Source organism: Pelophylax lessonae (genome assembly GCF_965119305.1).
Source record: "Pelophylax lessonae genome assembly, chromosome: 1".
NCBI classification, from domain to species: Eukaryota; Metazoa; Chordata; class Amphibia; order Anura; family Ranidae; genus Pelophylax; species Pelophylax lessonae.
The window spans coordinates 283,731,939-283,755,520 of NC_138768.1; the positions used below are offsets into that span (position 1 = coordinate 283,731,939).

A 23,582-nucleotide genomic window follows, 5' to 3' on the forward strand; every position below is an offset into this window, starting at 1 on the left:
ACTCAAGAATAATTATTGATGATTGGCACAGATCTACTTTTTTGGACATTAACAATTCAGCACTCTTCTTGGTGTATGTCTATTTTACAGTCTCACTTACGGAAGAATGCTCCCTTATATTCAAGTTCTACCTCCATGGCTGCTGTTATTGGAAATCCGAAGCTTCCTCCATCAGTGATGGATAGGTGGCTGTGGGGACCAATGCCCTCAGCAGAAGAGGAGGCCTACATGGTATCTGAATTGTTGGGTTGTCAGCCTCTTGTTGGCTCTTCAGCCATGAAAGACAAGGTGATGAGCGCACTCACACAAGCTGAATGCGTACACTTTGCCACCCACATCTCATGGAAACTTGCAGCTTTAATACTAACTCCGAACAGCGAGAATGGCTCTGGAACAAATAAAAGCACCTTTGGAAACACCTACACCATCCCTGAGTCTTTACAAATGCAGGACGACGCCAGTGATGTTGAAAGCATATCAGATTGTCCACCCCTTCAGGAATTCCTCCTGACAGCAGCAGATGTCCTGGATCTCAGGCTTCCTGTAAAACTAGTGGTTCTTGGATCTTATCAGGAATCCAGCAACAAAGTTACAGCAGATGGGATTATTGGCTTGACACGGGCCTTCTTAGCTGCCGGAGCTCAGTGTGTCCTTGTATCTCTATGGCCCGTGCCTGTTGCAGCCTCAAAAATGTTTGTCCATGCTTTTTATTCGGCACTCTTAAATGGAATGAAAGCAAGTGCATCCCTGTCTGAGGCAATGAAAACAGTACAGAGCAGTAAGCAATACTCACATCCATCAAACTGGGCAGGTATGATAATTACTTTGTGTCTGCATTGTACATCATTTTTATTAGATACAGCTGTTATCCGTGTCATTTGTAACTGTGCCTCGCTACTTGACATTACATTTGCAGTATATCTTGAATTGTCATCACCTCTTCCAAGTGCTACAGTGAAAAACTTGGGAGCTTAATATCTCTGACAGAATCTGATTATTATCTGAGAATATGTATGTTCAGAGACAGTCCTTGAGTGATTTTCAAAAACACATAAGGGCTTTTCAGTTCCACACATACACTGCTTTCATTTTCTAAGTAGGCATTTAGTCATCCGCATTCATATCCCTCAGAGTATTTTTTCAAACAAAACATAACTTTTCATGTGTATGAAAACATTTACCATTAGGAAGTCATTACTAACCCAGAGAGTCCTTACACTAAACCTGATCCAAGAGGAATATATAGGCTACCATTTCTTACCTTCCCAGTCCTGGCTGTAATGTTGACCCAATGACTTCAGCCGTTCTCTAGTTATTGATCTGGAACAAGAGTGCTGCAAGTAAAGTCAGAGCTTAAGATTTGCATACTTGTTCTGAAGACATAACTCGGCAAGTATTGAAGTCACTGTTTAAGATTTTAGCCAGGGAACCGGCCTTTTTCAACAGATAAGCAATAGCAGTCTGCATATTACTCTAGGCACAGGTTTCTTGGAACACTGAAAGGGCCCTTGGCGAACGCAGCTTGTTGTTATCTTAGGCTGAACTGTGTAAATATTCTCAACTATAATGACAGTTTTACACTTTCTCATGTATTTGCAGATGTATTTTGACTCTTTAACCACTTTACCACCGGAGGATTTTGCTGTCTTCCGTCCAGGCCACTTTTTGCGATTCGGCGCTGTGCGACTTCAACTGACAATTGCGCGGTCGTGCGACGCCGTACCCAAACGAAATTTACGTCCTTTTTTTCCCACAAACAGAGCTTTCTTTTGGTGGTATTTGATCACCTGTGCGATTTTTACTTTTTGCGCTATAAACAAAAAAAGAGCGTTTATTTTGAAAAAATAACAATATTTTTAACATTTTTTTATATGAAATTCCCCCCAAAAAAGATGTAAAAACCAATTTTTTTAAAAATTTTTGGCCAATTTGTTTTATGCTACATATGTTTGGTAAAAAAAATCGCAATAAGCGTATTTTGATTGGTTTGCGCAAAAGTTATTGCGTTTACTAACAAAGGGAAAGATTTCTGTCATTTTTGGTGTTTTTTTTTTAACGCGTAATGGCGGCGATCTGCGATTTTTTTGCGGGACTGCGACATTGCGGCGGACAGACCGGACCCCTGACTGACATTTTTGACACTTTTGGGGGTACCAGTGACATTACTGCAGTAATCAGTGCTATAAATATGCACTGTTACTGTAAAAATGACACTGGCAGGGAAGGGGTTAATTTTATTGGAGAGGGAGGGGTTAATGTATGCCTGGTGCTTACTGACGTGTAGGGGGGGAGGGGACTGAGTGAGTCATGGACAGATCGGATGTCCAGCTATGCTGAACAGTCCGATCTGTCACTCCCTGTCACTATGGAGATCCGCCCGCTGTGTTTACACACAGCGGGCGGATCTCCAGACTCGATCCCCGACGATCGGGTAAGAGCAGCGGCGATCGCCGCTGCTCCTCCCCTGGCCCGACTCCCGCTGTGAATGAAAACAGCGGGAGCGAGCCTCCGGCGGCGCGCAAGCGCCGCCCAGAAGGGGGAGTGTCCAATCACGTTAATACTACGTGGCTGGACGATAACGAACCACTCTGCCGCAGTAGTATTACTGTGAGCGGTTGTAGAGTGGTTAAAAACATACTTGAAAAAAAAATGCATTTTCCCTTAGGATATGTTTAAGGTGGTCATACCTGCTTGATTTCTTGCTCAGTACAATGGATGATAAAATATCTGCCTATTCTTGAGTAGGCTGTGCCCCCAGAACCTGATGGGACGCTCTTCCTAATTCAGCCAGTATGTCTTATTGAGGCTTAGACAGTGATCTGTTTTTTTTTAGTTTACAAAAGAAGTATAATTACAAAGGCATTTTCCAACATTTTAGCAGATTTCTTGTGTGATAACTATGACTTCTCCGTAGAAGCGTTTGATAAATGTGTACCTATGCAACTTGATTGTTGCACGCTTCAGTGGAGTCATCTTTACCCTAAGGGTCTGTGTGAAAGGATGTATTCACCTATCCTAGGAAACTTAAAGCTGAAAGAAAGAGAAAACTGCAGCTTAATGGAGCAACACTTTGGTCTGTGTTTATGTTTTTTAACCTCTTTACACCAGCGAGAGCCAGCGGTTTAAATTGGCAGTGATGCTCAAGACCGGTAGGCAGGGCTCCCAATCATGCAGCACTGTAATTGTCTGCACTCTGCTGATGTCATCAATAGCCCATCCTACCAATTCCAAACTGAAGATGACAAATCGGTTACAGATGGGTGCCAATGGAGCACACCCCAAAACAAGACAGCATCACAAATATGCAGCCATTGGGTGTTAAAGCCAAACAACCCTATATATGGGTAAAGCTGTTGTAAACAGTTAAAGAGGACCTGTGCTGTGGAACCTTTGCAAGCAGAGTGCACAGGATTTTTCACCAGTATTGCCTTTACACTCTCTGCAGCTGATCTTTTCACCATTACTGACTTACCATGCCTAGCTCCACACTGTGTCTTTCTGTGGCAATGGCATATTTGGTAGAGGAGCAGGGCTTTGTCTCATGTCAGAGCTACTCCTCTAATGATTGGTAATCTCTGAACACAGAATATTCAAGAAGCTGCAGGAAAAGTGGTGGAATCACAGATCCCCAGAATGAATGAAGAAGAAATAGTGAGATCCTTGACCAGCATACCCCCAGGTACAATATTCTCTCCAGAAAGGAGAACAGGGAGCAGTGCAATAGTGACATCACCAAATTTCATGCAAGCAGTCAGAGGCACAGTGCATGATCTCACTCTGCAGATATACAACTATACAGCTAACAGGTGTATCTAGGTACACTCACAAACCAGGATGTGCGCTGCTATTTTTCTAGAGGGATTGAAAACAAGGGGTAAATCTTTCAGGGTACAGCTTAGGCACAATTATCAGTTTCAGATTTTCCCTATAAAATAGCAAACTTCACTTTTTGAGTTCGTGCCCACTTTAAAGTGTCCATACATTACCTGATTCTAGGTAATATTAGAACAATGCCTAATTGGGCAATTCCAGACAAGTCTATCCATACTGATTAAGCCATCCATAAATATGGCAGAATATAGGTAAGAAGAAATCAAAAGTTGGTTATTTTTTATTGCTTTGACCACGTAATTTTCATAAGGTTTACTGTGACTGTTATGGATGATAAGGGAACAGAAGACTAACAATATTGAAGTGTTGTTTTTAATAGAAAGTAATTTCCTTTTCAATGCTATAGATGGGCACCTTAAAGACCACAACATACCGGGGATTACAATGTACGGTTAACAGCAAACACACACACACATCATAGGTTGAACTGGATGGACTGATGTCTTTTTTCAACCTCACTAACTATGAAACTATGTAACTATGTAATGCATACACATGAATTAAATGGTTTAGGAGTCTGAAACAATAACCATGGCTTTTCAGGCACTCGGCTGGCATTACAATGATGGGCCAATCTTGTTATTACTGTGGTGATTTGTCCATGTTGACCTATTGTTACTACATGTTAGCCCAGTCTAGAGGTGATGTTTATGGGCATTCTTGCTTTTTTATTATATATTAATACTGACACTCAAGGAAAATCCAGTTTGCCTGCCAGACAAGAGACTTTTCAAATATGTCTGTAATGTAGAGCTCTGCAGAGATGACAGCAGCCTAGGATGCAGATATTGCTCATCACTCAAACTGGCCTCACAGAGAAGTGCTGCTGTGATTTATATGCAACCATTTACATCATCACGTTTACTGCAAATACTCTAATAGATGCATAGAAAGGCTATATAGATCTCCTATACTGGAGTAAGTAATGAGCATGTACCCAAGTGTTAATACATGCTAGGTATGTGTACTTTGTTAGGTTCAACTCCAGTTCTTCTGTTAATCTATATAGACTGGGGAAGGGTTAAAACCTTTAATGGGTGTCTTTTTACTCACACTCAATGGCAGGGTTTCTTCCGACAAGAATTGATGGGAAATCTCTCCAATTGGGACACAGACAATAATAACACCAGAGTAAAAATGCAATCAGAGGTCAGAGTCTGTCTGTCTTAGAAATAACTATGCCCCTCATTTATTGTCCTAGTCTCACTGTAACACTTGATGGACTTACCTTTTCTCTAATTTATCTGAAAACAATACAAGGGCTAGAGATATGATCATTCATAGAGCATTTGTGAATCATCACCAATTCTTGAAAAAAAATATAACCAGAGAATGACCTGCTTGGGATGTAAATTAGATTGTAATAAAGCCATCCCTTACAGCTGAATGCTGTTGGCCCTACTACAGAATGCTCTAATAATTCCATGCATAAAATGTATACCATTACATCATTTCATCGAGCAAAATTTAGATATTTCCCCGTGGTCAAAGTTCAGGCAGCTGTGCAAACATATGAGGGAACAAGACAAGTGTTGAACATTGTGTACTCAGTCGATTTTTTTCACAAAGGAATAAATAAGACGAGGTCTCTGCAATATAGAATACACAGAGGGATATATCACATAGACAATTGGCAAGTTATTGAATTGCTGAAGACAAATAAAATGAGAGACCTAATCACAGACTGTCTGCAGGAATAACTGCAAAATAATATAGCAAAGCCCATATAATCGGTTGAGAAACGATAAAAACCTAAGCCAAAAGTGTTCTTTGCCGTCTCAAGTATAGGGATATTTGGAACTTAGGAGTACCATTGAGCTGACCATACACTAGTAGCATAACAGTTCTACGTTCAATGATTGGAGAAATATAATTTAAAAGTACCTAAAAATCTAGTTTACTTTTTTACATTCAATTTTGGAATGAATGTAATTTCCTGAACCAAAACTACATAATCTGTTATAAGTTAATTTGTTCTGTTTTTCTCTTTTACATTTTCTCATCATCGTGGTCAAAAATGAATGTCATTTTGACCCCACCAGCAACTGGAAAATCAAATGAACGTTCCTAAACCTAAAAAATTTTGAATGAAATTCTGCTAGTGTATGGCCAGCTTTACACATGGCAGATAACAAATGAGTATATGGCCCGATTGTCTAAGTACAAATGACCTATACACACATAAGAATTACTGTTTAAAAACATGTAGGAGCTGTATCTAAAGGACAGCAAGTAAAAGAATCTGCCTTCCAGATACCCTACATTTTCTGAATTTTTTTTCAGACACCTTCTGTGATCACAGATTCGTTTCTCATACAGGAGTGTTTTATTAATCTACCTTTTCTATTGTTGTAAGGCCAGCACCCCAAATTTGAGCCTTTGATATAGGGGAAATGTCCTAGAATTATTAGCAACTATGTTTGTGTAATTTTATAGAGTAAAGGGTCGACAACTCTAAGAACACTTAAGCAAAGAATCTGGACTGTAACATAATACAGAAAGTTCAGCAAATTAAATTATTGATCGGAATGCTTTCAAGCTGAGAAATTCTTGCTTATTGCCTCTCATAAGTTAACTGAAACATAATGAGACTGAAAAGGTTCTAATCAATATTTCAGAGTAACCTGTTTATTAACCTGGAAAATTAAATGAGTATCACACATGGGGCACTGAAAGAAAGGGTATAGCAAATAGGCACTTTATGTTTCTGCGTTTATAATTACAAAAAAACATAATAAAGCGTAATAGAGATCCTCATCAATGTCTATTAGTGAGGTTTTATAGTCTTTGATGTCTAAGGAGATTGATTGCTAAATTTTGGCCTGATTTAATTATTTATACACTGTACAATGAATATGTTACATAACCAGTAAATACAGGACTGTCATTTTAGGTTATGAAAAGAAAGTGCCTGAAAGTAATCTAAGGTGCAAAATTTAACGGGTCAATGGAATGAAACTGATATTTCAGTTAGGAGTGCACCGATTGTCCATTGCAACACTGTACTCATATTCCAGGCTGCACAATATGACAGCTTAGTAAATCTTGGTTTAAAACTAACTTATGTATTGCTCTGTATCCCTTAGCATAAACAGAGCAATAGATGAGTATGTGTATTTTTTTTTCTCAAACCAAAGTTTACAGAGCAGTAACATTTTGCAAATTTTTTTTTTTGTGTGTTTTTGAGAGGTAAGTTGTACCTCTGTACACTACTACTTACACTTTAGTATGTAGTATTCATAGCAGTGATCGACCAATATCGTTTTTTCATTGCCGATACCGATATTTTGGCCAATGCATATCGGTATCGGCCAATATTGGCCGATATTTTCGTACATTTAAGATTTTTTTTTATCACTTGACAGGTACTCTTGTGGAGGGATCTGGGGGTCTAAAAGACCCCAAACCCCTCCTCTGCACTTTAAAGCATTCAAAACGCCAAGTTTGGTTGTTTTGAATGCTGTCATTTCTTGGAATCCGAGTACCCGGAAGTGATGTCATGACATCACTTCCGGGTTTTTACATGGAGACCCGATCAGAGCCGAATGCAGCTTTGATCGAGTCTTCGGTGGCCGTGCAGGCTGGTTGCACGGGTCTCCCAGTGGGACTGGAGACCCGGGCGAGCCACGGAAGGTGTATTGACAGCCGAGCGGCTTCTCAGCCACATCGGTTGTCATTGCAAGACAGCCGACCGTCGGCTATGGATGCCGGTACCGGGCGATGCCTCTAGCTGTAAGCATCACTCTGGTACAAGCATTTTCCCGAAATATCGGCAGTATCGGTCACCTTGGATAATCAGTCGATCCCTAATTCATAGCTGACTAAATTTAGATTTGTAAATAGCCCATGGATGTCTTGTAGAAGTTGGTGGAAAAATCTTGCCTCCTCTGCTGTTATAGGGGTTGATTTACTAAAACTAGAGAGTGAAAAATCTGGCACAGCTGTGCATGGCAGCCAACTGGTTTCTAACTTCAGCTTGTTCAATTAGGCTTTGACAATAAAACCTGGAAGCTGATTGGTTTCTATGCAGAGCTGCACCAATATTGGACTTTTCATTTTCAGCAAGTCAGCCCCCATAGTGATATAGTAGTAGTTTCACTCCTTTTGTTTACAAATTTCCCGCAATGGCCCCAAAGGCTGGGTGAATCAGGCATCTGGAGTACCGAGATCTTGCCACTGGAATCCCTGAGAACTAGATCAAACATGTGGGTGTCCTGGTTTGCTGGGATCTAACCACAACTGAAATACTAGTTTTGGTGTACAGATCCTTTGAACATCTTGACTGAACTTAAAAAAAAATGAAGATTTGATATCTTATAGGTTGTTTGCACCTTAGCAGTATCCTGAAAGTGTACATTTTATCTTGAATGTCTCTTGAAAATAAGCAATGAACCTCCTGTGCCAAGAACCTCAAAGCTGTATTTCTGCAGTGTGAGATTGCTTAGGGAACTGCTTCCTTTGACTGCTAGCCCGTAAGATGGCGTAAGATTTGATGTAACTTTTGTGCTGATTTCTGTTCTTTTTGCTGGTACCTGAAAGTGGTTCCTGATTTCTAGTTCAAGGTTCTACTTGCTCCTGCTTTAGCCACTCTATTAATCTTTACTTCCTCCACTCCTGCTAATTCATAAATAATACTACCAGTCATCAGATTACCAGTCAATAAGTTCTGACATGAGAAAATGAAACCCTGTCTCTATCAAGATGGTCATCTCTATGCAGAGATATGGTGCAAAACGAGGCATGGTAAGTCAATAATGCGCAAAAGAACAGCTACGGTGAACCAAGAGGCAAAGGTGGCAACTAGTGTTTTGAGTTCTGCTTGACTTTTTTGGGCTCAGTTCAGGTCCCCCTAAAATGTATCACCATAAACCATGTAATCAAAGGAAACTAAGATCCAAATGGTTTTATTACTGCAAGGTCTTAAGTCACTGAACTTATTTATAGTTAAAACTCATGAGATTGTAACAATTACAGTAACTTGAAACCAGTGTCAATGAAGAATCGTGGACCTTTGATATAACACCCTTGCATCCAAATACTTAAACATACCCCATAACTGAGAATGCAGGCTTTTAAAGTATAACTAAAGGCAAAACTTATTTTTTTAGTTTTGGATAGAGTGGAGAGGGATTATAACCCCTGTCAGTTATTATTGCTGTCTGCGCCCCCCTTAGGGAGATTCACCCTCTCTATTCGTCTTGTGTACCATTAGCATTGAAAGTGAAAGTAAAAGAAAATCCCAAATGTTTGGGTTGTCCCCAGAAAAGTAATAGAGGGGAAATATTCCAATGGGCACTTGTTATGATGGCCTGGGGGTCCCCAGGGGATCCGGTTAATCTTCAAGAATGTCCTCTCACTTCCTGTTTTGGCTATGAGACAGTAAGTGAAAGTAAATCTCCCAATGGGATACAGATGGCAAATAAATAAACACTCCCTTACTCTATCCAAAATGGAAGAAAAACATTTTGCCTAAAGTTCCACTTTAAGCTCCTCTTCTGCTCCTCTATGCCTGTACACATTTCAACATCAGTAGCTCTGCAATAAACAATGTTGTTATAGCCAGACAGATGAGAAGGAGTCAATGGGGAAGACTAACTGAGGATGGCCATACATTATACAATATTCTTGTACAATTTTCCTTTAGATTTTCCAAAATCCTAAATTTTTCCAAAAAAACAAAAGAAAATATAACAAGAAAATTGTATAATGTAAGGCCAGCTTAAAAAAACGGTGAACACAGAATCTGGTGCAGCTGTAATTAGACAGCTTCTAACTTCAGCCTGTTCAATTAAGCTTTGTCAATAAAACCTTGAAGCTGATTGGTTACTATGCACAGCTACATCAGATTCTGTATGCACCGGTTTTAGTAAAGCTTCTCAATATGTCTGGTTCATCTAAGCATGTTCAATGGAGAATCATGCACAAACATGAGCATATGCCAGTAGTGCAGTATCTAGCTAGAAACTTGTATGGTTGTTTAGACTTCAGCATTTCCCCCCAAAAAAAGGAGAAAAAATATAATCATCCATGTCAACACTAAGCAATATATTACCAATAAAGCTTGTTCTAGACTCTGCTTAGAAACACAAATCTGATCTGACTCATGTGTGTTGCAGTTTTGATTAGAATTAATTATGATAATGTTGTACAGGATATATGCTTATTGGAAGTGATGTCAAGCTCAACAGTCCATCATCACTCATCGGTCAAGCCTTATCTGAAATCCTCCAGAACCCTGACCGTGCAAGAGATGCTCTTAGAGTTTTGCTGCATCTGGTAAGATTGGTTCACTTAGAATGAGTCTAAATGATGTAATAGTTTTTGTTTTGTTTTTTGCCCGAAAAAGTTAAAGTTGACCACTATTTCAGACTATTGTGTTTTTGTCATGCAGCTCTTCTCCCCTCTTCTATTCTACCTTGCTATTTGTGATGCCATAGCAAATTAAGGTGCCAATAAACTGTAGAGATTGAATGATGGCATGATCGAACTGCCCCCAGGCACTGGCATTACTTGACTAATATAAATACAGGAAGGCTCAGCTTGACCAACCTTTCTTATTTATATGTAGAGGGAAAGAAAGAAATTGAATCAGGAAGAAACACCGGTGATTAGACAAGCTATCACTATTTTCCCCAAGACAGTGGTATCTGTGTGGTAGATATAAGTATACATATTGGGTAACAGTAATGAGACGCCTATAGGTACATTTAGGCTGTTTAAAGAATGAGAGAATGAGACCGGAGATCACAATTTCCACTCTTTTTCAAACTGATGGTGCTGTATATTGGGCTCTACTCTATCAACTATAGTGCATGGTCAAACCAGCAAATTATTGATTCTTTTTTATTTTAGAATATATATATAAATCATTTTTTGGAAGATAATAGCACCAAAAGAAAGCCTTTTCGTCCTCAAAGGCATAAGCATGGACTTCTGCGTAGACCACCTCTACAAAAGCATGGTGGCATCTTCACCAATCAATAGCTATGTTATGCAGGCATTCTGGTTTTACAACCAGGGTTCATATGGGAACTGTATGTTAAAATCAACATACAGAATATAGTATTAAATACTAAAAAGGCTTTTTTTTTGCATATATATTTTTATTATTTTTTTTAAAGTACAGCAAAGTTACAGCAGTTGTGCCAGTGGATACATGGTTAGTAGTTTACAATGGTAGGGTGTATGCACCACTGTTCCTGGGACAGGTTTTCTTGAAAAATGGGGTGAAGTTATTTTTGAACTATCATTATATGACTAGCAAAAAAGATTTTCCACTGGCTGTTGTGATAATCATTGTTCGCCATTTCTTTATTGTTTTGCAGGTGGAGAAGTCTTTGCAGAGGATTCAGAATGGACAGCGAAACTCCATGTACACTTCCCAGCAGAGTGTGGAAAATAAAGTAGGGGGAGTGCAAGGCTGGCAGTCACTGCTGACAGCTGTAGGGTTTCGCCTTGACCCACCAGCAAGTGGTCTCCCTGCAGCAGTCTTCTTCCCCACTTCTGACCCCGGTGACCGTCTACAACAGTGTAGTACAACCATACAGTCCCTCTTGGGTAAGGATTTTCTTCAGCAAAAATAAGCAGATGGCTAGACTAAGGCTGGCCATGCATTATACAATGCTCTTTTACAATTTTCCTTTAGATTTACCAAAACCCTATAATAAAACCTAAACACTGTAATCAGGCAGGCCCTTGCTCTACATAGTTGAAGGTAAATCTAAGAAAATGGAGTTAGAAAATTGTATAATGTATGGCCAGCTTTAGTCTATTACACGCTAAATAAACATTCTGATTACCAATACCAAAGAAAAGACTGATAGTTGAATCAATCTAAGCAGTAACAGCTACCTGAAATAAGTGTCACGTGAAATTGCAATGGGGTTGATTTGCAAGGAAAGCTGCACTTTGCAAAGGAATGCCCCCAGGTATTAGTGAATGCAGTGAGATTTCACTTTGCAAAGAATACCCAACCATGTGAAAAACAAAAAAAAAACAAACAGCATCTTTGCTGGCACGTGATTGAATGGTGCTTCACCTTCTTCACTAAACTCTTGGGATCTAGATACAAAAAGGGGGTTTGGGACTTTTAGTGAGGCACATGAGGCACAGCTTAAAGTGTTACTAAACCCATGAACCTGCATTCACTATATCTGGTCTCCCACAGTCCACATAACATGGAAATGCAATTATTTTAGTAAATATAAATGGATAAATACCTTTTCTCATCAGCAGTATATAGCAGCCTTGTGACTTGTATCAGTTGCTAGTAATACTTGTAGGAGGAGTTTTCATTCTTCCCTGATCCTCTGTCTGGACATGTCTGGACAGTGCTGATTGGTCCTGTGCAGATCACATGCACTCTCCCAAGCAAAAAAAAAAAAAAAAACTCTCTATCAATACACACCAAACTGTGCAGTCTGTCCCCTGGCTCTGTAAATATCAGGTTATTTTTTGGAGAGGGTGAAAGAAGAGGAGGATCAGAGAGACAGGATCAAACAGCCTTTATACACAATGCAAAGGCTTAACCCCTTAGGTTTAGGTTCCACAGTATAACAAGCATGCTTTACTGCATATACAGACTGATTTTAATGTTGTGTGTTTAGTAACACTTTAATGATCAATCAGTGTGAAAAAGACATATTTATTAATTACCTTAGACATTAAAAAGCATGGTACATTGCAGTTGTACATACATGGATATGAATAATTGTATATGAGTATACCAATCTCGTTTTACAATTCATATATTTATATATATATATATATATATATATATATACAGGGCTTTTTTCTCAGAAAAAAGGTGCTGGGACTCAAACTCGACCCCCCAAAACCCCCTCCCCAAACTGGTCAAAATTTCCCTAACAGTGGGAGGGTCTTAAAGGGGCATCAAATACCAGGAATGCATTATTTACAGAGTGCAGAGTTCGGTGGGGTACACACAGAGCGCAGAGCTCGGTGGGGTTATACACAGAGTGCAGAGTTTGAGAGTGTGCTACGTATACAGTGCAGAGTTCAGGGGTGTGCTGCGTACAGAGTTCAGGATTGCGCTACACACGGAGTGCAGAGTTCAGCATTCTTCCACAGCTGCTTAGCTCTGCATCTCCCATCCACATCTCACTTTCACCCCTCTTCTTCTCTAGTACATCCCCTCACACTGTAGATGGCTTCACCTCTCTCACTTGCAGGAAGATCATCCAGTGGGGGTGTCAAAATTCGCACTTCATCCCAGGCACTGGCATCTCCTTTGTCCCCATACTGCACTTGGAACACACAGGAAGCCAGACCTCTGTGTTTACAAGTGATAGTGGTGATTATGGAGCAGAGCGCCTGAGCCAAAGGTGGTGGAACTGAGTTCCACCAAGTTCCAGCTGAAAATAATCCCTGTATATATATATATATATATATATATATATATATCAACATAAAACATTGCAGTATATAGTGAGTGGAAGCCAAATATATTACATGTCATGAGATTGATTAAATTGCATAAATTGCATAGTGTGATCTGAATGAAAGTTATAAAACCGTCCATAAAAGACATAGCTGCATCCAAAAGTTTGACGCGTTTCCTTGATTTTCTGCACTTGGGATCTTTATTTTACAAAGTCAACTTTTTGCAGATTCTGGTGTCCAAGTACAAGGGTAAACAGAGAGCTCTCTGTGAGAAACAGATTATGGCCATTTTTACTCAGATGTTTATGGATCGCCACTGCGGATTGCCAGAAACACTGAGCGATTGTAGCAATGTATCTACAATACCTCTTCAAAACTGACTGCAGCTTTGATCTGCAAAATCTCTCCTGCTTGTGTTTCATTTTACTGTTTCTTTGTTTTAATTTGTTTAGTTGGGTAACATTATTCGTCATACTATAAAATAGCATATTTGCAGCAACATGAATGGGCAGATGAATAAAGCATTTCCCAGCATTTGTTCTTCTATAGGTAAAGCACTTACTGTAACAATCACCCTTTTTCTATCAGTGCTGAAATTCATTGCACAATTGTCAGATCCTTTTCATTTCTCATTTTCTCTGCCAAGTTGTATTTAGTAATGAAAATGCCCCATTTGTGGTGACTTATCCATGGTGCTGAAAATGTATTTTTTATAGTTTCAGCACTTAGAAGGTTAATGCTAGTAATATTACTATAACTTGCTTTTTTGGGAATAAAAAACAGCATAGTCCACTTCAACCCAGGCAGCCAATACTAAGCCAGCAGGCTGGTATCTCCATGAAAAAAGACAATAGCTCCTACAATAATAACCCCTTTGTGACAGATGGTAAAACGAAACCCTAATGCCTGAATGCAGTTCTGTAACTTTGGCATGGGTTAGTATAACTGTATCCATCTTTGCATCTACTTTGTGTATTAAGGGGAATTTTACCTTGTTTTTTAGGGCAAATGGGGCCTATTGGCAGTCAGTGGCCGTTTGAGTTAACCCCTTCATGGTGCAACACGAGGGAGTTAATAAGCACTGTCACTGGCCACTAATGGAGCTATGTACAGAAAAATTATTAACCCCTTGGTGGAGTAAGGGAGTTAATTAACATTAACAAATGTGAAAGAATTCCTGTGCTAACTATGTAAAAAACAGCTTTTTTCTGTGATATCAATAAAATAAATCTAGAAAACCAAGAGCTGCTACCACTACAGACAGTGCATACTCCACACTATTAATAGATAAAAACACAAATAATAAAGTGAAGCACTCTAAAATCAATGAAATGAAAGATATCCACAAATCCATCAATATACATTATATAAAAAAATGGTGATACAAATAAATCAACAGTGTCAACAATATATGTATGTATATATATATATATATACATATACATACATATTATACATATACATAAATATTATACATATACATACACATATATATATATATATATATATATATATATATATATATATATATATATACATACATATACATATACATACATGTTATACATATACATACATATACATATATATATATATATGTGTATGTGTGTTCCTTGTGATCAAAAAAATGGAAATCAGAGTCCAAGTGCCATCACTCATCAGTAGTGCAGCAATAGTGGGGAAAGTGTCCACTCTTTCCACCAAATCCCATATGCGGCTAAAATTCATGTGTCGTAAACATTTAAAATCTTCTTTATTTTTCACACGCTTCACTGTCATTGTGCCCACCACCAGGACCCCCTGTGGGTGCCTTCTCACCTTATTGCATAGACCCCAATGTTGCCATAAGTGTTAGAAAAGCTTTGCAGGTTCCCGGTTCTTTCAAGTGTCTCCTCCGCTACTCCAGTGGGTATAATCATGTGATAGCACAAAGGAGAAAAGGAGGACGAATAGCGTAGATCGGTAAAAAAACAATTTATTTTAAAAAAGAAATCCACTTACATGTACGTAGGTAGTAATCACATGAATCAACATTGGGTATTCATGAGACAACATTAGGCAATACATCCATGAAAACTCCAGCAAAACGGTGTCCTCCTCCTGCCCAGCGTGATGACGTCAATGTCCAACTGACACATTGCGCCAATCCTGGCTTTCTCAAAGAGCACTTGAGAAAGCCAGGTCATGTCAGAGAGGCAGGGACATGATCACACTGGGTGAAGCTCCAGGACTCCTATCCCCTTGGGGCCCCATTTGTCCCTGCCCTGCTTGACACTAACCCTGCAGTAACCTATGTCAAGCCCTACTCTAGCTTTTTATCTTTATTTATTTAATTTTTTATTGTATTTTTACATGCAGACAGTATAAGAACTGGTTTTCATGATTGTGTTATTAGGAGCTGGGCCTACCAGCTTCCGATTGTTAGTGAAGACCAAAAGCTGTCATTATATCTTGGTCTCCATGCTAGAGTTCTTCCAGCACAAACACAGGAGTGCATACATGTGGTGTCTTGAAAGAAGGCCAATCTCCTTGGCAAGGCACATATGCGACATCATGCTAAATACACAGATGACATAAATACATGAGAGCTGTTATATCTGCCAAATATATTGTATCTCTCTCCATCCACTTCTAATATTTACACATCTCTACTACACAGCATAGCCAGATGGATGACACCATTTACAGTGGAAATAAATACAGTGGTGTGTTTATTTAGTGTATTTTTAAATCAATGAGCTGCCCATGCGGTATCAGGACAATATCCCCCCGGACAATATCCCCCTGGACATTATCCCCCGGGCAATATCCCCCGAAACAATATCCCCCCCGGATAACATCCCCCTGGACATAATCACCCCCGGGACAACATCCCCCCGGGATAATATCACCCGGGACAATATCCCCCCGGAAAACATCCCCTGGACATAGGGTTAGGGTTAGGGGGGGATATTGTCTAGGGGGATATTGTCCGGGGGATGTTGTCCAGGGGGGATTATGTCCAGGGGGGATGTTTCCCGGGGGATATTGTCCGGGGGAATAATGTCCGGGGGATATTTCCGGGGGGATATTGTCCGGGGGGATATTGTCCTAGAATCGCCCATGCACCAAATCATCCCAATCTATGAACATGACACAGACTGTTTGCCACAAGGTACTGTGGTACATTGCCATGCATTGCAGCAGCACATAGATGTAAATCAGCCCTTAATGATCTAATAATGAATATGGAGCTGCATTCCCTTATGTATTTTATAGCCACCTGGAGATGAGAGTTAACCCTTTGCAAGCAAAGGATAATTTATATATGCTGCATCTGTGAAAATGGCATATCCATCCAAAAAAGTATTTTTGAAAAGCATGCAGAATTCAAGCATTAAGGTGATTAACCTTTCATTGCATTTTAGGTTTGCCTCATGCAGCACTTCAGGCTCTTTGTAAACTCATCACAGCTTCCGAAACCGGAGAACAGCTGATTAATCGGGTAAGTTGGATTTGCTTTGGTATTTTATTTAAATTAAATTTGTATGTTCCTCACAAATAGAACCCATTAATCTCTTAGTTGACCACATACATTAGGAACACTAGAGAATAATGTGTGCTTTTCAGACTAACAGGCTTACTTATCAATGCAAGTACAGTAACTCAGAAAAAATGTTCTGACCATTCAGCTGTTTCCTGACTTTTTGTTGTGGGTTACTGCACTTTGCATGCTATCGTTGTCCTGAGGTCTTATGTTGAAACTGTAGAAAAAGAAGAAGTGATGCCCACCACAATTACATAGGTTGCTATTGCTATTATTACACCAGCCCCTTTCTGTGTTATATTTTCTTACATCTATATTTTAGTATAATTTGACTTATTAATCCACTGTAACTCTTGCTAACACCCTTGAAGCCAACACCTAGTGCATGGGAAATTGCGGGCATGGTTGTGAGCAGAGTGATCAGTATTATTGCTTTATACATAATCTATAATTCTGCATCATGTGTCTACAGCTGTCCATCATTTTGCATTTAAGCTGAGTTGTGTATGTCCTTGCAAGTGCAGTCCTAAAGTAGAGGCAGATCTCATTCATGATTGGTGTGCTGTCTAAGCCAATGGGGGCTAGATTTACAGCTTGAACTGCTTGCTTAGTTTGCATGCTATCTGTGTTGTAATTTAAAGAGCTGCAATGAGAACAGGTCCAGCATGATTGGGTAGCGTTGAACCATTGTCTGTGTTTTTTCCTTTTGCCTTTCAACCACAACGCAGCCAAATACAGCATATATTTTCCTATATCACCTGCTGATGGGACTTGTTTAACAAGTAGCACAATAGTGCAGTAACCCATTGCACATGTTAATACATACTGTATTTATGTACTTAAGACTGACACACGAGAAGTTATGGAATGGGCTGCAGAGGCTGTATCCTTTGTTACATTCCCCTGATTCCAATAGTATTTAATGAGTATTTATTCCTTCTGTAGATAGATATTTTGCAATAATGAGTACTTCCTAGGTCAAATAAGTGCTTAAAGCAGTATTAAATTCAAAAGCAAACTATTATATTGCAGATTATCGGTTCTTGTGATGGCTGCATCCATTTTCTTTTTTAGACTTTCTTTCTTTTCTTTTTTTTTTTTACTTGGTAATTCTGCCAGCAAGTCTGTTGTTTTTCAACAGAACAAACTCTCCTACAAATGTAGCAGTTAGAGCATTGAGTCAAACTATTTACCACTGACAGCGATGCTTACAATGATCAGCTATTATATATTTATAGAAAACCTATCCCCAAACAAACTGCTGCTGTAACTGCAATATAAGCTGGAGTTTGGCTTTAGTTTGTTGTGTATCTAAATCTGCTAGTACATCTAACACTCCCCTGCTGCTATACTGACAGTGCTGCTGTCCAAAGGTGCCCCCGTGCTCCTTCATCCAGAGTGGGGGCACTTTATTACACGAGGTGTGTTACTGGCCAGATCACCAGGTGATCACACAGGTGAAAAAGCCTAAGAAAAGAAAACACATTTGGCCACCACATCTAATGATCAGTAAGCTGCAATATGTTACATTTTTGGTTTTGAGTTTAATATTGCCTTAATCTTTCTCAGAAGTCTGCTCTTCCATGCCCTGGCTATGGCAAGCAGTGTATGAATGAGTTGCATTGCTTGCAGATGTAGTATAAGGTCAGAGTAAGCCACAATACATTACAGCGTTCCTGGGTTTTGATACACTTTTAACTTACCTCAATCTTATATACATTTTGTCTTGCTCTATAGCTATGCCAAAATAGACAGCTTGCTATTATATTGATAAGCTTCATATATAATGCCAAAAATAAAAAAAATATATGTCACAAATCACTTTAAAAAAATGTCTGGGGTAGAAGGCATTGGTTGGGCTGGTGGCCCACCGTGGCAAGTATGACCTGCAGTTAGTGACAGATGCTGAGCACTATATAATTAGCTACTCCCTGTTCAGACCTGTCATCATAGGCCCTGTCTTCCAGCCTTAACTGCAGCTCTGGGATGTTATGTAAATGAGCGTTGAGAACTGCAAAGAAATCTGTCCCTACTATGAAAGGGACATCTTGCTGGGTTTATTCTCCAGGCCAAAGGACCTCCCCATGTCATGAACAAAGTTCAATAATAATAATAGTGACCTACAGGACAGCACTTTCTAACCCTTCTGACTATAAGGCTAATTCCGACTGGCTCCTAGAGGTCACTGAAGTTTGCACTTCATACGTGCTCTGTGTACTGCCCTAATAAGTAAGTCCATTACTCTTAACACATTAATAAGGCATCTGAAGTTTTTAAAATGAAAGAGACATTTATGTTATGGGGTTGATTTACTAAAACTGGAGTGCAAAATCTGGTGCAGCTGTGCATGGTAGTCAATCAGTTTAAAACTTCAGCTTGTTTGGTTAAGCTTTGACCAAAAAACCTGGAAGGTGATTGGTTTCTATGCAGAGTTGCACCACATTTTGCACTCTCCAGTTTTAGTAAATCAACCCCTATGTTACAAGTGGGCTTGCCATAAGGTAGCTTATAGGGTTTTAAACTGGAGAAGACATAGTATATTTTTAATGTGGTTGCCCATAAGTCCGTAGACATATTTACCCCCAAATTAGAGGCTGTAGAAAGGTATAGCACTCAATCAGAAAAATTGCTTTCATTATCTTGTCTAGTTTCTTCTTGCTGTGGTATACAGAACCTTTGCATGTTGACGCTTTGTTGGTTAGGTAAAACCTCAAATGGTGACAATTGGTACTGGGGAAGGGGGTAGCACAGGACAAATGGCAGCTTCTGTGACATTAAGCTTGTCAGCTTTCAATGATCTTCCAGGTGCTCATTGTGGATGCATGACTGTTTTTCAGCTAATCTCTCTCAGCATGAACACAAATGAATGAACATGTTGCACTGTAACCTTTGCTTGCATTTTAAGGCTTATTTTCTCTTTTCTTTTCCCTGTGCTTAATTTTATTTTTCTGCTTGTAATCTGCTGGCTTCTGAAGGCTGTTAAAAATATGGTTGGAGTGGTAAGTACATGACAAATTTAGATTCACTAATTAATCAGACAGTCAATATTATCCCATTTTTTTCCCTGTCTATGTACAGTAAAAAAAAAAGTACAGTAAAAAAAAAAAAAAAAAAAAAAAAAAAAGCAGATGCTTGCGTTCTAGTGGTACAACATAACAAAACAGAACAAGCCAACTCCTGGGAGCTTAATAGCAGATCTTGGCAATTCTCACTGACAAGCAGTGTACAACCCCAATCCCAAAAAAGTTGGGACGCTGTGTAAAATCTACATAAAGGCAGAATGCAATGATTTGCAAATCTCAAAAAAAAACATTTTTAAATGTTTAAACTGAGAAAATTTACCATTTAAAAAACAATCTAAGGTAATTTCAAAAGTTATGGCAGCAACATGTCTCAAAGTTGGGAAAGGACCATGTTTACCACAGTGTAGAATCCCCTCTTCTTTTAAGAACACACATGAAGGAACTGAGGAGACCAGTTGCTGGAGTTTTGGGAGAGCAAAATTGTCCCATTCTTGCCTGATATAGGATTCTAACTACTCAACAGTTCTGTTTTTATGCCGATTTTACACAATGTCCCAACTTTTTTGGAATTAAAGGATAAGTCCACCCTAAAACTGAAATTCCAGTATCAATAGACCTCCTCAATCTAACTCTAACCTCTCTAGCCCTCTAAAGAAGAAATCAATATAAATACCTTTTTTGAAGCCGATCTGATCTGTTCTCCAGCGTCGGAAGCTCCACAGAGGACACAGCCGACAACGGCTGTGAGATGAAAGGGGAATGATGTCCCCCATAGACTTACTGTTATCGGCCGTGTCCTGTGCACCTACCTCCACAGCGAAGCCGCGGCTGACAGCTCAGCGTGGAATCGGGTTGGATCAGCTTAAAAAAAAGGTAAGTATACTGATTTCTTCTTTACAGGGCCAGATAGGTTAGTGTTAGATCGTGCAGATTTTAGTGTTAGGGTGGACGTATCCTTTAAGGTTTTAAAATTGATACCATGAACTGTACAATAAACATTTCATCCACATTACTTGTTGCCAAATTGCCCCAAACTTCATTTTTGCAGGACAGTTTGATAAAATGTTTGCAGAAAAAAAACTAGTAATGTCTGAAACTTTTAAAATATACCTAAAATCCAACTTTTTTTGGGGTAGGTGAGGGTTAAAATCACTTTCAGCCAACTGTGTCTAATTAGGTAGATTTTCCATCACTCTCTGTCCTGTAGACCAAACAGAAAGTGAGAGGACATCCTTTTAATGTGGGAGAAACCCTCTCTTAGTTGTCAAAGGAACAAGTGTTCCATTGGAAGATTTCTCCTATTTTGTGACAACTCAAAATTTTGGATGTACCCTCCAATTCATTCCTAGTGACACTCGGGATGAGAACAATTACAGAGAGTGAATCTCCCTAACGGGGACACAGACAACAGTAAAAATTTGACAGGGGTTCAGGCCCTCCCTAGCTCTATGCAGCCTAAACCAGGATGATCCAATCAAGAGGATCACCATCAATGCAGATCTATCTAAACTGAGAAAAGCCATGCAACAAAGGTATCCAGGCCGCCATGATTCATGAGTTCTATAATTATCTTCCTGTGTATATTCAGTAGAACAGAGAAAAAAATGCCTTGGGGTAGACTGTAATTGTAATTGCAAATTGTAAATACGAATGTATGCAATTTTGGAAAACCATTGGTGGCTACAGATTGAAATGAAAATATAATATTTAAGAATATTAAAATGGCTTGTGCAGAAATGATATACATTTTATATTTATGCCAAACGTGGAATTTTCCTTTAGAAAAATGTGTAATTGCTTCATATGTATTAATCCATATTTATTGCATATCCTTTAGTAGGTAAAACTGGTCATGCACATGTATTTCTACTGTACATTTATGCTTGGAGCTTAACATTAAACTTGAACTTTCATAAATTGAAAACATTTCTATCGGTAGCTCTCAACTCATATAACAAGACTGTAATACTTGTTTGGTCTGGGGACATAAAATAGAGAGGAATTCTTACTATTTCTGTTGGATTGTGCCTGAAAGTAGTACACAGGTTAGGAAAGTCTGGGTAATGTCAGTGCTCCTAACCTACATACAAGTTATTAGCCAGTGCCTTAGAATATGCTTAAGTCACTGCACCAGCGTGAGCCAGGAAACTAATATGTTCAGAAGAAGAGGTCAGTGATGGCCTCCATGCTTCTTCACTGTTGGCTTACTTTATTATATGATGTGCCCATGATCACAGTATGATCATTGTTTTGTTCTTTTCTTTTTTGCTTTAGCTGCATCAGGTCCTGGTTCAGTTGCAGACCGACAAAGATCATGACTTTTCTACAGTCCCAATCCAGGTGTCCATCAGTGTTCAGCTTTGGAGATTACCTGGATGTCATGAGTTTTTAGCAGCACTAGGTATGTTAAATGTTTTTTATCAAAATAATATAATTTGTCTGAAAAAGCCACATATCCTTCACCAGTGTTTAGGTAAAATTTAGCAACATTTATGTTGCTTTTCTGTGTAGTCTTTTGCTTGGTTAGAACACATATTACAGTATCTCACAAAAGTGAGTACACCCCTCACATTTTTGTAAATATTTTATTATATCTTTTCATGTGACAACACTAAAGAAATTACACTTTGCCACAATGTAAAGTAGTGAGTGTACAGCTTGTGTAACAGTGTACATTTGATGTCCCCTCAAAATAACTCAACACACAGCCATTAATGTCTAAAACGTTGGCAACAAAAGTGAGTACATCCCTCAGTGACAATATCTAAATTTGGCCCAATTAGACATGGGTCATGTGACTCTTTAGTGTTACAAGGTCTCAGGTGTGAATGGGAAGCAGGTGTGTTAAATTTGGTGTTATCGCTCTCACTCTCTTATACTGGTCACTGGAAGTTCAACATGGCACTTCATGGCAAAGACCTCTCTGAGGATCTGAAAAAAAAGAATTGTTGTTCTACATAAAGATGGCCTAGGCTATAAGAAGATTGCCAAGACCCTGAAACTGAGCTGTAGCATGAGGGCCAAGACCATACAGTGGATTAACAGAACAGGTGCCACTCAGAACAGGCCTTGCCATGGTCGCCAAAAGAAGTTGAGTGCACATTCTCAGCATCATATCCAGAGATTGTCTTTCGGAAATAGCTGTATGAGTGCTTCAAGCATTGCTGCAGAGGTTGAAGGGGTGGAGGGGGTCAGCCTGTCAGTGCTCAGACCATATGCTACACACTGCATCAAATTGGTCTGCATGGCTGTAGTCCCAGAAGGAAGCCTCTTCTAAAGATGATGCACAAGAAAGCCTGCAAACAGTTTGCTGAAGACAAGCAGACTAAGGACATGGATTACTGGAACCATGTTCTGTGGTCTGATGAGACCAAGATAAACTTATTTGGTTCAGATAGTGTCAAGCGTGTGTGGCGGAAACCAGGTGAAGAGTAAAAAGACAAGTGTGTCTTGCCTACAGTTAATTATGGTGGTAGGAGTGTCATGGTCTGGGGCTGCATGAGTGCTGCCAACACTGGGGAACTACAGTTCATTGAGGGAACCATGAATGCCAACATGACATATTGACATATTGACAATATGACACATGACTGTGACATATTGAAGCAGAACATGATCCCCTTTCTTCAGAGACTGGGTCAAAGGGCTGTATTCCAACATGATAACGACTCCAAAGACACCTCCAAGATGATCACTGCCTTGCTAAAGAAGCTGAGAGTAAAGGTGATGGACTGACCAAG

The 23,582-nt window shown here is 39.4% G+C and overlaps 1 protein-coding gene across 3 annotated transcripts in view; it reads left to right on the forward strand.

Moving 5' to 3' along the window:
* Positions 1-23,582, forward strand: part of TTC28 (tetratricopeptide repeat domain 28) — an 866,848-nt gene that overhangs the window by 839,454 nt on the left and 3,812 nt on the right. For 2 of the 3 annotated variants that reach the window (XM_082244143.1, XM_082244145.1), the window contains 6 exons: positions 91-811; positions 10,043-10,167; positions 11,217-11,448; positions 16,701-16,777; positions 19,795-19,818; positions 22,117-22,243. In XM_082244143.1, the coding sequence (XP_082100269.1) occupies positions 91-811; positions 10,043-10,167; positions 11,217-11,448; positions 16,701-16,777; positions 19,795-19,818; positions 22,117-22,243 (1,306 nt within the window). The remainder of the gene's footprint in view (positions 1-90; positions 812-10,042; positions 10,168-11,216; positions 11,449-16,700; positions 16,778-19,794; positions 19,819-22,116; positions 22,244-23,582) is intronic. The other variant, XM_082244144.1, reaches the window with a different exon arrangement.